The sequence below is a fragment of the Danio rerio genome, chromosome 5, assembly GCF_049306965.1.
Source record: "Danio rerio strain Tuebingen ecotype United States chromosome 5, GRCz12tu, whole genome shotgun sequence".
NCBI classification, from domain to species: Eukaryota; Metazoa; Chordata; class Actinopteri; order Cypriniformes; family Danionidae; genus Danio; species Danio rerio.
In genome coordinates this window covers 1,926,602-1,942,100 of record NC_133180.1, presented here as the reverse complement: position 1 = coordinate 1,942,100, position 15,499 = coordinate 1,926,602, and the positions used below count along the sequence as shown (strand labels likewise).

The window sequence follows — 15,499 nt, the reverse complement described above, 5'->3', positions numbered from 1 at the left end:
CCCTTTGATTTTTTTCTTCTTTTTAAAATATTTTCCAAATGATGTTTACCAGAGCAAGGAAATTTTCACAGTATGTCTGATAATATTTTTTCTTCTGGAGAAAGTCTTATTTGTTTTATTTTGGTTAGAATAGAAGCAGTTTTTAATTTTTTATGAACCATTTTTAGGTCAAAATTATTAGCCCCTTTAAGATATTTTCCCCCCCCCGACTGTCTACAGAACAAACCATCATCATACAATAACTTGCCTAATTACCCTAACCTGCCTAGTTCACCTTATTAACCTAGTGAAGCCTTTAAATGTCACTTTAAGCTGTATAGAAGTGTCTTGAAAAATATCTAGAAAAATATTAGTTACTGTTTTCATGTTCAAGATAAAATAAATCAGTTATTAGAGATGAGTTATTAACACTATTATGATTAGAAATATGTTGAGAAAATCTTCTCTTCGTGAAGCAGAAATAAACGAGGGCTAATAATTCAGGGGAGCTAATAACTCTGACTTCAACTGTATATAGAATCACTTCAATATATTAATAGCGAAAAATGTCAAAATACAATTATAGTGGCAAAGGAGCTGAAGTTATTGACTAGAAAGCTTGTTGTCAGTTAAATAGGTTAATAATAATATCATTGTAAAGATCTCTATATTGAATTGTCTCTTTATTTATTTAATGTTTGTAATGTATTTTATGTTATTATTTACATTTGTATTTTTTGGATGTCATGTTTAAATTGTATATTTGATGTTGTTTAGTAAAAAAAAATAAAAAAAGGAAAATAAAACTATGACTGTATAATGTTTTTATTTGTCCATCATTTTATAATTTTATAGATTGAGCATGCGGTTTAAATACATCTTAATATTTGCATGTATTTATTCATTCTAATGTATTCTCTGGCTGTATATGCAGATACAACAAAACTGCACTTCAGGGAAATCCAGAAATGAGTGTCACAAGCAAACAATTATCAGTCCTGCCCCGAAATAAACATGTTTTCCATACACAAGCTGTCCGTTTCTCTGGAGAACTGTAATAAAGATGACCAACTAGTTGAGGGAAACATGTGTAAATGGAAAGTAAACCATAAAACGGTTTCAACTTTCATTACAATAAATCCAGCAGTAGTTTATTGAGCCGTTTGTCTTTTTATTTGACAGCATATCACAATTAAAAAGAAACCAGATGTTTTGATTTCTTCAGTGTCTGACCAATAAATATGCAAGACTTTTATTGCTGTTTGTTGTGCATAAAAACGACTGAAGACAAAATTATGAATCCTCATAATTATATTAATTATAATTAATAGTTATTTTATTATTTTTAAATATTTCCAAAGTGCTGTTTAGCAGAGCGAGGACAAAGAGAGTCTGATTTCTATTAGTTTGGATGGAATCTAAAAATGTATATTTATTTCATATAATAATTGTCCTTTGGCTTAGTCCCTTTATTCTTCAAGGGTCACCACAGCGGAATGAACCGCCAACTATTCCAGCATAGTGGAGTGATATGGAGCTGCTCAAAACCTGCTGGAACTACTTTAACTGTGCATTTATATAACAATAACCAAACACCTTAGAGTGACCATCAGCCAATCGGAATCAAGCAGACCCATAGTACAACGCACTTTATTTACAAGTCCTTGTCAGAAGAGTTTACTGTGGTGAATAGCGGTGTAGGTCATGCGCTGCTGTGTATGTCCGGCGTGAGGTTTATGAGTGTGTTGCTGGCTTGCGCGAGTTCAGAGATGGAAACTCTTCCTCTCTGCTTAATGAACTGAGCCACAGCGTTCAGCTCCTCCGGCGTGATGAAAATAAACTTCCCTCGGTCATCGATCACTCCTGCAGAAACACACCACAGGCTTTCAGTTTGGTCATTTATTGCCAAATCCTGGATATTTCATGGCCAGATCAATGTAAATAAAAACAGAGATATTTTATATATTATGATATTTTATATATATTTTATTCAATATGTGACATCAAATAAAGGTTAGCACAAAAGTATTTTATATTTTTTGTAGATTGCATTACTTTAAATTATTTTATTAAGATTATATTTCTGACTACTAAACTTGTCATGTAATTTGGAATCAGTAACTGAATATAATTTAAAGTAATCTAAATGTAATCCATAAGTAATGAGATTACATTACCATAAATGTGTTATCTAACAGATTATATTACTAATTTTGTCATGTAATTTGTAATCAGTAATTGATTACAGTTCAAAAGTAATCAAAATGTAATCCAAAAGTAGTCAGATTACATTATCACAAATGTGTAATCTAAGAGATTATATTACCGACTAGTTTGGTCATGTAATTTGTAATCAGTAATTGATTACAGTTCAAAAGTAATGTAAATGTAATCCAAAAGTAGTCCGATTACATGACCACAGATGAGTAATCCAACAGATTATATTACCAACCAATTTTGTCACGTAATTTGTAATCAGTAATTGATTACCATTTAAAAGAATTCTAAATGTAATCCAAAAGTAATCAGATTACATTACCATAAATGTGTAATCCAAAACATTATATTACTGACTACTAATAATGTCATGAAACTTGTAATGGCTAATTACAGTTCAAAAGTAATCTAAAAGTAATCCAAAAGTAGTCTGATTACATTAGCACAAATGTGTAATCCAACAGATTATTTTACCAACTAATTTTTTCAGGTAATTTGTAATCAGTAATTGATTACAGTTTAAAAATAATCTAATCTAAATGTAATTTAAAAGTAATCAGATTACATTACCATAACCCAACATATTATTTTACCAACTAATTTTGTCATGAAATTCGTAATCATTTATTGATTACAGTTCAAAGGTAATCTAAATATAATCCGCAAGTAATAAGATTACATTACCATAAATGTACAATACAACAGATTATACAATTGATAACTAATTTTGTCATGTAAATTGTAATCAGCAATTGATAACGGTTCAAAAGTAATCTAAACGTAATCCAGTAATCATCAGATTACATTGCCATAAATGTGTAATCCAACAGATTATACTACTAATATTGTCATGTAATTTGTAATTAGTTATTGATTACAGTTCAAAAGTAATCTAAATGTAATCCAAAATATAGTCAGATTACATAACCCTAGATGTCGGATTACATTACTAGAAATGTGCAATTCAACAGGTTATATTAACAACTAATTTTGTAATGAAATAGGTAACAGATTACATTTCAAAAGTAATCTAAAATGTAACCCAAACGTAGTCAGATTACATTACCACAAATGTGTAAGACAACAGATTGTATTACTGACTAATTTTGTCATGTAATTTGTAATCAGCAATTGATTACAGTTCAAAAGTAATCTAAATGTAATCCAAAAGTAGTCAGATTACATTACCATAAATGTGTAATCCAACAGATTATATTTCCGATAAATTGTCATGTACTTTGTAATCAGTAATTGATTAAAATTTAAAATAATTCTAAATGTAATCCAAAAGTTGTCCGATTACATTACCATAAATGTGTAATCTAACAGATTATGTTACTGATTACTAATAATATGAAATTTTCAATCAGTAATTACAGTTCAAAAGTAATCTAAATGTAATCCAAAAGTAGTCAGATTACATCATCATGAATGTGTAATTCAACAGATTATATTACTAATTTTGTCATGTAATTTGTAATCAGTAATTGATAACAGTTCAAAAATAATCTAAATGTAATCCAAAAGTAATCAGATTACATTACCATAATCCAATAGATTATATTACCGACTAATTTTGTCACGTAATTTGTAATGAGTAATTGATTACATGTCAAATGTAATCTAAATATAATCTGAAAATAGTCAGATTACATTACTATAAATGCGTAATCCAACAGATTATATTACTGATTACTAATTGTGTCATGTACTTTGTAATCAGTAACTGATTAAAGTTCAAAAGTAATCTAAACTTAATCTAATAGTCATCAGATTACATTACCATACATGTGTTATCCAACAGATTATATTACTGACTAATTTTGTCATGTAATTTGTAATCAGTAATTGATTACAGTTTAAAAGTAATCTAAATGTAATCCAAAAGTAGTCAGATTGCATTACCATACATGTGTAATCCAACAGATTATATTACTGACTAATTTTGTCATGTACTTTGTAATCAGTAAAAGATTACACACACACACACACACAAGTACATAGACACACACAGACAAAAGCACACACAGACGCACCTGTAAGGGAACCATCAGCTATCAAGTCCTGAAGTCTTGCAATAGCATCCTGAAATAAAGACACACATATTAAAAATAAATAACTAAAGGCGCTGGTTTGGTTGTTGTGGTGTCTGATTTGCTATGATATCTGACCTGTGTGCGCAAGCCGAACTGAGACGCCAGATCCTCCAGCAAAACCACTTTGGATTTCTGAACAAAACACAAAAAAATATATATTTTAATTAAAAATTGTTTCATTTGAAATCAAGTGCATCACAAGTAAATGTATTTTTTCCCTCGTATTTAAATATTAATGATATATTTATTCATTAAAATAATGAACTGTAGTTATTTGAATATATCAAGGTTTAACAAACAGAAAATGAGAATTATTGCTTGGCAACTAGCTGAAATATTAGTTTGTTTTATTAAATTTTTCTCATGCAATTAATAATTTCATGCTCTTCATTTTAGTTAACATTTCAGTTATTTATTTTATTTTAAATCAATTAATATTTTTTACTTTTAGAGTTTTAAGTTAACAGAATAAAACAGACCATTCTGAGTAACTTTTGTATTGTGTTTTTTATTATTATTAGTTTTCTTCATTTTATTTCTGATTTAAATTGTAGTTATTTTAGTAAATAAAGCTTGAAGAAACAAAAATGAGAAATATTATCTGTCATCTGATGGAAAAAAGTTCATTTATATCCTATTTTCTATTTATTTGATTTCAAGCAATGCATTTTGTATGGTTTTAGTTTAGTTAACAGTACACTATTATCATTATACAACACTACTAGAACTATGTTTAATGCATTATTAGGGTATTCAAAATATATGCATTAAATTAAACCTTTTCATAAAGAAATGTGAGCAATATTATATTTGCATATTCCTTGTTATATTAGTAAACGCATGTATGTATTAAAAGTTGTGACAATAAATAAATGTTTTATTCATAAGATCATGCAACGCATTTAAAGGTGCATCACAGGATATAATTAATGCATTAAAAATATCGCAATAATATATAGCCACTACATTAATCAAACAAATTTTATACAAATAAAAAGTAAATAAACAGATAAATAAATGCTTTCTTTATTAAACCATGCAATGCACTTAAAGGTGTATCACAGGATATAATTAATGCATTAAACATATTTTAATAATACATAGGTATTACTACAATCATACCATTTTTTATGCACAAAACATAAATGCAACAGTTTAACCTGAATGCATAAGTGAGTTATGTGTTACCTGCACATACTGGATGAACTCTTGCAGCAGACTTTGAGACTGAAAATACATAAACACAAAATAACTTTAAAATTAAGTCCTGTGTGTGCTGTTTGAAATTCTGTATACACCCTTCATCAATCGGGTCAAAATGTCACTAAGGCTCTAAAATAAAGCAGAACAGTTTCATTTCAATCCTCAACCCTATTCTGCATGCAGACCCAAGTTGATCTTCATCACACACTGTGAATGTTTGTGTGTTCCCTCATCAGTGTGCAGCATTTCAGCAGAGTTTGTGATGAAAATAATGTATTTTAATTTTTCCTAATGTTGGGGTCATTTTAGAAATTCTCCAAACTTTAAGGAAAAAAAAACACTTTCCTTTTTTCTGCTGTTATAACGGTGCCTGGCTCATTTTTGACCCATAAGTCAGCAGGAGGGTTAGTGTAGAGAAAGGCACCTCATGTTCGGTGAGCTCTTCTGCTTCTCCCTGATCCTCGATGATGAAAGACTCCTTCAGACGCTGGTACTCCTCCTCTTCCCGCCGCTCCTGCTCCTCCTTCACCCGCTGCAGCTCCTCCTCCTGCACAACATACAACACACACCTTATTCTGCAACATGCAGGGAAAAGCTCATGTTGTACAGCTTCCTATTCAGTGGCCTACGGGAGAAATTACTTAATAAACACTCAAACTGCTCGCTCTACAAACAATCTCTTCATCAATTTGGGACATAATTCTAATAATATTAATAATGTGAACTTGTAAAACAGACCTACGTCAAAACATATGAGCATAATAAAGGCAAATACGCCGTGTAGCGGTGATTTGTTGATGCAGTGAGTGTGAATGACCTGTTTCTGCTCCTGCTGGCGCTCCTTCTCCTCTTCTTTCTGTCTCTCCTGATCTCGGAGTTCCTGAAGCCTCTTCCTCTCCTCACGCTCTTCTTGCTCAGCCTAAAACACACACATGCACAAACACATGAACACACACACATATGCGCAAACACAAACCATACACAAATGCACATACATACAAAACCACACACACACACACACACACACACACACACACACACACACACAAGCATGTACACAAATTCAAACACACACACACATAAACAGATACACACATATACACAAAAACGCACACACACATAAAAAGACACACATATGTACACAAACACAAATGCACGTGCACGCACACACACACACAACCATACACACATATCCACACATACAGATATAAACAAACACACCCCCACACACACACACACACACACACACAAACAAACCCACATAAACAGACACACATGCACGTACGCACACACACACACACACACACGACCAAACATATATGCATAGACAGAAACAAAAATGCACACAAATGCACATACACACAAAACCCCACACACACACACACACACAACCACGCACACACACCCACAAAACAAACACACATAAATGCACAAACAGATACAACACCAAACAAACACAATCAAACATGCACACAAATTCAAACACACACACACATAAACAGATACACACATATACAGAGAAATGCACACACACACACAAAAAAACATACGCAAACACACACACAAATGCACACAACCACACACACAGAAACACATGCACACAAGTACATAAACACAAGCACAAATGGGCGCGCACACACACACACACACACACACACACACACACACACAACCAAACACAATTAAACACGCACACAAATTCATACACACACACACACACACACAAACAAATACACACATATACACAAAAACACACACACATTAACAGATACACACAAATACACAAAAACGCACACACACACATAAAAAGACACACATATATACACAAACACAAATGCACGTGCACGCACACACACACACACACGCGAGTGAACAAACAAACAAACAAACAAACAAACAAACAAAAAACACACACATACACAAATGCACACAAACATGCACACAAGTACATAAACACAAGCACAAATGCGCACGCACACACGCACACACACACATTAATAATCAGCGCTCTGCAGCTGGTGGAGTGTGTGCTCTGCAGTGCTGTGCTGTTGTAACCTCTCTCTGAGCTTTCCGCGCTTGTTTCTCCTCCAGTTTCCGCTGTTTCTTTGCTCCGACTTTTCCAGCAGCTTGAGGACGTTCCTCAGACGCGTTTCTGCCCTCCTCATCCTCATCAGCCTCCACTGGACTGTCCTCTGAGCGCACACACACAAACGCTTTACACTCAATGAGACGTATAAAATGGTGACAGAGTACACCAAAACAGTAATAATCATCAGCAAAACCTCATTACAATGCTCTGCATGTGTAAAATCAATGCTTCTACATTGTACTTATAGCTGCATGTAACACATAATTAATTTCTGCAGCTACATCTTTAATAAAACCCTTAAACCTACCCATTCCACCATAATCCATATCTCACACACAAGTGTACATTATACATTATGATCACAGTAAGTACATTGTTTATATATATTTTGATGTAGTAAACAGTAGAGAAGACCCCCTTATATAAAGTGGAAGCCACTAAGATGAATGAACTGCGTCTGCAGTGCGCAGCTCTTCGGCAGCTGCTGCACAGATCAATCTATCTCTGTCTGTTCTATCTAGTTACCTATCATCCATCCATCCATCTATCTAGACATACACTTTTTTTTCCATCTGCATCCAGGCCCGAGGCCACCTCCTATGCTGTTTCCTTAACCTGCAAGTCTTTATTTTACAATTGATATATATCCTACAGAACTGTTTGCTTTTCACGCTCTATGAGGAGTGTCATTCATGTCTCGCGCACTCGGTCAGAAGACAAATCGCCTGTGATATCATGTCATTTTGTTTTTGATGGTCAGGAAGTTGTAGGACTGGTTATAATATTTATATAAAATGAAAATATGGTGTCAATATCTTTAAGCATCGCAGAGATACAGCCTCACATGTTGTTTGGCATCATGCCAGCAGATTTGTCGGTGTACTACACAAAAACTGTTAAGCCAATCGGCGGGAACTTTTTGTCAGCACGGTCTGGAGATAATCCGAGTCAAATTTGGCGAAAATCGGACCAACGGTCTAGGAGGAGTTCGAAAAAGTAGCGTTTCAATTTGCATAACAATGGCAGACAGGAAGTTGGTCAAATTTAGAAAAATTTGGTATCAATGCGTGCATGACCTTCCAAGGAATCTATCAAGACCAGTCACGTGACAATAAGGTTAACGCTAAGGAATCAGACGCTGGATTCGAACCAGGTTCATGATCGATCGTGTTAAAACATGTTGCCATGCGCTTTACGAGCTACGCCACTCACACTGCTGATGTCCGCTCTCTTTAGTTATGTTGTCTCTGTCAATCAAACGGGCGGGAATCACTCAACTAGCTCATTGCAACAAGGTTTGCTATTTGCACTAAATAGACAATACAAAATTGTGCACGTTTACATCGGACCATTTCTTGTTTAATTCACTCACAGTGCGATGTTCAGACCCCACTGCATTAACCGCGTCAGCTAAACTCTCCCACTTTATTGTTTTCTTTTGTTATTAATTCCGGAGGACAAACCTCAGATAGGAGCACCTCCAATCCACATTTTGTCAAGTTTCTCTTCTTGCTTGCTTTTGCCTTTGCATTGTTGTTTGTTTTTTTGCCAAAGTGGAGTCATTAGCATATTCATACGGGGGAGGAGGCAGGGAGGAGTTTTGTGCTCGTGCACGTGCGCTCAGTTTCACATTAATTCAGATGTACAAAGAGAATATGTGTGGGATTCAGCGTACACTGTTTCATACATCTGATTATTTTACTGCGGATACGCACATTTACCTTTTGTAAAGCACTTTAGTCAACATCTGTTGTTTTTAAAAGTGCTCTATGAATAAAGCAAACAAACAAAAACAACTAACTAAAATTGTTTTACATTTGGTTTTGTAGTTCGGCCCTACACATATATTTGTTGCTGTTTTTAATCGTTTGAGTTAATTTGATTGACTATATATAAATCAGTGGATATTATTGATGCATTCATTAGGTTAAATTGCTAGTTTTTATTGTCATTCAATGTGTTTTGGTCATTATCAATGCGCTGTCATCTTAATTGAGCGTGAGCAGTGCGGCAAAAGTAGATCCAGTGCCGAAACTATCACGACCCTGCTGCTTCAGCAATGCGCTTCTACTGCGCGCGGTGTGAAAGCTCTAATCCAGGGGTCACCAAACTTGTTCCTGGAGGGCCGGTGTCCTGCACATTTTAGCTCCAACCCTAATCAAACACACCTGAACAAGCTAATCAAGGTCTGTACTTGAAACACCCAAATCCTTAGCTCCAAAAGGAGCTAAATCCTGCAGGGACACCGGCCCTCGAGGACTGAGATTGGTAACCCCTGCTCTAATCCGTTACAAGGACGACGAAAAAACATGCGCTGCTCACGCTTTGCTCGCGCTTGCGGTGTGAAACAGGCTTGATAGCTGAACAGTGCATAAACAAGTAATGGTTCAGTCTGTAGTGCCTGGCTTGCTTTAATAAATGATTACTGTAGCGTCCTGGTTAAAAGATGACTAAGGGTGCTTTCACATCTGTAGTTCGCTTCATTTGGTCTGGACCAAGGGTAATAAATGATGCATTGTTGCCTTTTCTGCCGTCTTTGGGTCGTTTTCACACCACACTGCTGGCTTTGGTCCGAACCAGTTGAAAGGAACCAAAATGCAGTCATCTGACAAAATCCACATCTCTCATTGGCCAGATGTTGTTGAATATATTTCCTAAACTGCTTATTGATTGGTCAGAATTCACGTGCAGGAAAATGTCAATCAACTCCCGCTGGTAAAGCGCTGTCAACAAATATTTTTCCTCCATATCCCATATTGCACAGCGCATCGGCCTACGGCAGCTGAATTAGTCCAAAAGGTGCAGTACTTTTTGCGGTTGGACCTGTTTTAGCACAGATCATATTCTCACCACAAACGAACCGCTCCAGGGTTGGTTTGAAAGCGTACCGAGACCACCTCTTCAAGCAGGTCTCGGTACGCTTATTTGGTCCGCTTTTGGTGCGCACTCGAGTACGATTGCTGCATTCTCACCTGCCCAAACCAACCGCACCAAAAGGGAAAACGAACTCTAGTGCGATTCAATCCAACTAAATAAGGCAGGTGTGAAAACACCCTAAGTCTTTCATGATGGTTCATGATTCATTTATTGATCACATTCCATAGAATACTTTGTATTATTTCATCATGAATTAGAACTAGAGAGAAAATAACTAAAACACAAATAAATCTTAAACGAATAAACCAAATTACCTTATTTTTCCCTCAAACCAGGAGCTATAACTCATGAAGGAGGAATTCGTGAAGCAACAGTATACCTGTGCCCCCTTTTACCGCGTTTCACCTAGAGTTCCATACTTTGTTTTCATTCATTACTACACGCAATATATACATCCAATAGGCTCCACAGTTTTGACGTCATAATTAAACCAGCAGACTGAGGAACAGCTTTTTCCCCAGAGCTGTCTCCCTCCTGAACTCCGCCCCCCACTGACTCTTTTGCCCCCCAATACACCCCCCACTCTCCTCTAACTTAAACTCCTCGCAATAACTGCACTGTTTAACATTTGCACATTTAAAAATTTGCACATTCACTGCACCACATTGAGCTGTTTACTTATTGAACTGTACATAACCACTGCATATGGACATTTGTAATTATGTACACACCCACTATACATTTACACTTGTAATCATGCTTATTTATCTGCACACTACTGATTATTAATAGCAACCTGTACATATATTCATATATTGTAACATATACACTTGTAATCATGTTCATCTATCCCTGTACATATATTCATATATTGTAACATATACACTTGTAATCATGTTTATTTATCTGCACACTACTGATTATTAATAGCAACCTGCACATATATTCATATATTGTAAATCTGCTCATAGCTTATCCAACCTGTATATAATGTTCATAGTACATCCATCTGTAAATATCACCATAGTTTTCTATAACTGCACTTTATAACTTATTCCTGTATCCTGCACTTGCTGCTATTGCACTGCTGGTTAGACCTAAACTGCATTTCGTTGCATTGTACTTGTACATGTGTAATGACAATAAAGTTGAATCTAATCTAATCTAATCTAAAGTCCCCAAACATCTTAATTCATTCAACAATTCAAACCGTATACAAAATACAACACAACAAAACAAATTCTAAATCATAAACAAAGTAACACATTATTTCAACTATAAAAGCTCAAATGTAATGTCTGTCAGTGCTGCATACCGTTGTCTGATGCCCGCTGAGCCCGCTGTGCGTTCACTCTGCTGTGGAGACCCCTGCGGCGGCGTGGCATCCCTGCTGCTCGCTCCGGTGCCGCCTGCGGGCGCGCTGAGACTCGAGCCGTGACATTCTGATGATCCTCAACATCAGCTGGAGGAATACACACATTTACATGTTTACTTACTTTAGCTCTTCTTTTTTTGACAACACACTTTACTGAGGGTCTGTTATTAGGACACAGATAATGTTCTCCAGCTCTCTAAAACTGACCCTTTCAGGTTTGATCCTAATTGTGCTGTTTTGGTGACTGTCGCTTTAAATGCAAATGAGATTGTGCTCTTTTCAGAAGAGGGCGGAGCTACAGACGACTGTGCGTCAGCATAGTGACAGATGTAAAACTAGTCAGGTGTGCATGTGTGCTTGAGTGTGAGTGTGTGCTTGATGCTTCTGTCAGTCTATGTGGCTCCTGTCGCTAGTGATGGTGAAATGAAGCTTTCTGAACCAGTGAAGCGCTCGACTCAATTGTATCAGAAAAAGGTTCGTTACTCGAAGCTTTCCTAATCAGAGCTCGATGAGGACCTCTTCTGGTGAAAGTGTGGGAAAGCACTGTGTTGCCATAATGTCAAATGTTCACAACTGACCAACTCATTCATGTAGTAATACAACAACAGCAATATAAACAAATTACTCAATTACTGTAGTTTTTACACAAGATATATTACATTACACAAATGATGACTGTAGTAAAATCCAAGATATTCAAAAGTTTATCATAACACAATTAGTCCCGCTCCAAGCAGGGATTGAACCAGCGATTCCTGATTGGGAGGCGAGTGCTCTAGGAGGACGCTATGTGAGCGATGCTTAAGAGTCGCGTTTACCAGATGGTCTCTGTTAAACACAATACTACGATATGCGGTGGTTTTCTTTAAAGATAGTCATAAAAAAATACGCTAATACACTTTAGTATTGTTCAAAACCTTTTTACTAAAAAATACTATTGTAGTTTAGTTTAATTACTGGTGTGTGGGACTGGTGCAGTGCTTTGAAACAAATGTATGTAATAGACGCCAATTCTCTAGCTATACACTTTACTATGAGGGTGTTTAAACCTTTGAATCAAAATTGGAAGCAGTCACGTGGGTAAAGGCGAAAATGAAGCTTCGGACGTCACTGATCACGTGATGATGGCAAAACGAATCAAGCTCCGGTACACTGCTTCACTGCGAGATGTATCGTTTTTTTGATACATGCTTCGAAGCCTCGGCGCACAACGTCACATCACTACCTGTCGCTGTTCATCTAAAACTCCACATCTATAATCCTCTTAGTCTATGCTGACATTATCTTCAGCAGCTCAAACACTCTAATGGCTAATGGACAGACGGCTGCTTCTCACTCAGGGCTGCTGGAGATGCTAATGAGATGGAGAGATGGGCGCTAGTGGGCGGGGCTTTCCCCCTCTGATGACATGTACAAAGGGAGAATGTCAATCACAGTGCTTCACTCATCAAGTCTGATTAGAATAAATGCAATTAATTCACATTTATCATCAGAGGCTGGAGAGATTCACACACTGCTGACACACAACTGGGTTCAAACCCATTATAAAAGTGACTTTTGCATAATAGGTGCTTCTTTAAAGCTTGCTTGATTTAAAGTATGATTGTCCGCTTGTGTGATAAACATAAATAAATATGACCATCCTCATTACAAGAACATCAACACTAACACAATAGTATTTTGAGTTGGACATCACTATTACATCAGACAAACCATATGCATATGTTGAAGCGTTTTAGCATACATGCTGATTTTCAACGCCTGTACAAAGAAGGCTTGTTGCTAAAATAATTATGATAACGATGATGATTAGAATGTTGGGTGGCACGGTGGCTCAGTGGTTAGCACTGTGGCCTCACAGCAAGAAGGTCTCTGGTTTGAGTCCCGGCTGGGTCAGTTGGTGTTTCTGTGTGGAGTTTGCATGTTCTCCCCGTGTTGGTGTGGATTTCCTCTGGGTGCTCCGGTTTCCCCCACAGTTAAAACATATCGTCACCTTGGATTTATACAGGGGTGTCAAACTCAATTCCTGGAGGGCCGAAGCCCTGCACGGTTTAGTTCCAACCCTGCTCCAACACACTTACCTGTAGGTTTCAAACAAGCCTGAAGGACTCAATGAGTTTGATCAGGTGTGTTTAATTAGGGTTGGAACTAAACTGTGCAGAGCTGCGGCCCTCCAGGAATTGAGTTTGACACCTGTGATTTATAAGGTTCTGTCTGCGTTCTGAATGATGTTGAGATAGAGCTTTAAAGTTTTTGCCGCCCATAGTAAACAGTATGTGTGTGACATTTGTTTTTGAAATAAAAAGTCCCAAAATGGAAACAACTTAATAGAAAAAAACATCCCATAATGTAAATAAGTTTTTATTTAATATGAATATGTAAATAACTCAATTTTGACAAAAATGTCAGATAGAACCTTATAATTCTAAGGTGACGACATGCGCTATAGGAGAATTGATGAACTAAATTGGCCGTAGTGTATGAGTATGTGTAAATGAGTGTGTACAGGTGTATCCCAGTACTGGGTTGCAGCTGGAAGGACATCCGCCGCGTAAAACATATACTGGAATAGTTGGCGGTTCATTCCGTTGTGGCGACCTCTGATAAATAAGTCGAAAGAAAACCAATGAATATCCACAATGTTTAAATTCCCAGTTATGATTAATTTAAGTTGGTGTATTATACCTTTTAAATATTAGAGAATATTAGATTATTCCTTAATTACATCCACAAAGTTCATTATTTGTTTCAATTTAATTGTATTATTTACTGCAGTGCATACAAGTATGCATTTTAGAAAAATCTTAATACTGCTTCTAAATAAGTATTATTATATTAGTTCATTTCAATATATTTTTCATTACATTTCTATTTATTTACAGTTGAATATGACTGTAAAATAAACCATAAAACATAAATAAATCGATATATTAAGATTTATTTAGGACATAAACTATTTATGTTATTTAAAGTACTTTTTTTGGTACATTTTCGGGAACATTTCAGTTTTTATAATAAAAAATGCTCGTCACTTCCGCTTTAACCAATTCAATTCTGATGTAAAAATTCTGTAAATAAAAAGTATGAGCTGGACAATCAATTTCCCACAGATTACCCATTTACAGACGTTTATTATTATCAAAAGCTCAATATTCACTCCAGTAATATGCGGTTTGATCACCAGCATCAGTGTTTATGAAGTGTAAGTATATTAATATATCCATATTTCACGTGACAGCTGCTGATTTATGAACATATTTCGCTCACCGTCTTGAGTTCGTCCGCGGATCTTCACAGAAAACACTATCAGCACCAGCAGAATCGCTGCAGCTGCGATATAGAGAACCACATCCATGTCAAACCATTAAAATATAATATAAAAACAAAGCTGATAACTTAAAGCTGCTCACTGCAGCCAGAGGAAGTCGACGTTGCTTTAGATCGCGCGTCACTTCTGTTTGTCTTAACGCGCCCTCTGAAGGTGTGGAGGAATGTTTTTAGAGATATATACAGTAGCTGTCGCCTACCCTTGTCTATTAGGAAGGCGTCAATAGAGCCGCCATTTTAGTACAGGGTCGCGCTCCTTTGAAATGAAAGCGGGACCAAGCTGAAGTGGAGGACTGTGGCCATTTAGAGCCAGAGAATTACACATATACACTATGA

The 15,499-nt window shown here is 36.0% G+C and overlaps 2 protein-coding genes across 2 annotated transcripts in view; one reads left to right on the top strand and one right to left on the bottom strand.

Annotated features, from left to right (window-relative positions):
* The window catches only part of rabepk (Rab9 effector protein with kelch motifs), a 373,763-nt gene that overhangs the window by 86,262 nt on the left and 272,002 nt on the right, over positions 1 to 15,499 (top strand). The gene's annotated exons all lie outside the window — the stretch shown is intronic.
* On the bottom strand, positions 1,376 to 15,242 carry ddrgk1 (DDRGK domain containing 1). The gene is made up of 9 exons (NM_200293.2): positions 15,104 to 15,242; positions 11,777 to 11,923; positions 7,551 to 7,687; positions 6,313 to 6,414; positions 5,920 to 6,042; positions 5,481 to 5,519; positions 4,368 to 4,424; positions 4,233 to 4,281; positions 1,376 to 1,842 (listed from the first exon to the last, which is right to left on the bottom strand). The coding sequence occupies exons 1-9, from the start codon at positions 15,189 to 15,191 to the stop codon at positions 1,682 to 1,684; spliced, it is 903 nt and encodes a 300-aa protein (NP_956587.2). The 5' UTR covers positions 15,192 to 15,242; the 3' UTR covers positions 1,376 to 1,681.

Excerpts from the sequence above, each read along its gene's own strand:
- ddrgk1 (NM_200293.2), bottom strand. The coding sequence starts at position 15,191 with ATGGATGTGGTTCTCTATATCGCAGCTGCAGCGATTCTGCTGGTGCTG. Across the intron at positions 6,415-7,550 it reads CGCGGAAAGCTCAGAGAGAG|GCTGAGCAAGAAGAGCGTGA; the intron begins GTTACAACAGCA and ends TGTGTGTTTTAG. Across the intron at positions 4,282-4,367 it reads AGTTCGGCTTGCGCACACAG|GATGCTATTGCAAGACTTCA; the intron begins GTCAGATATCAT and ends TCTTTATTTCAG.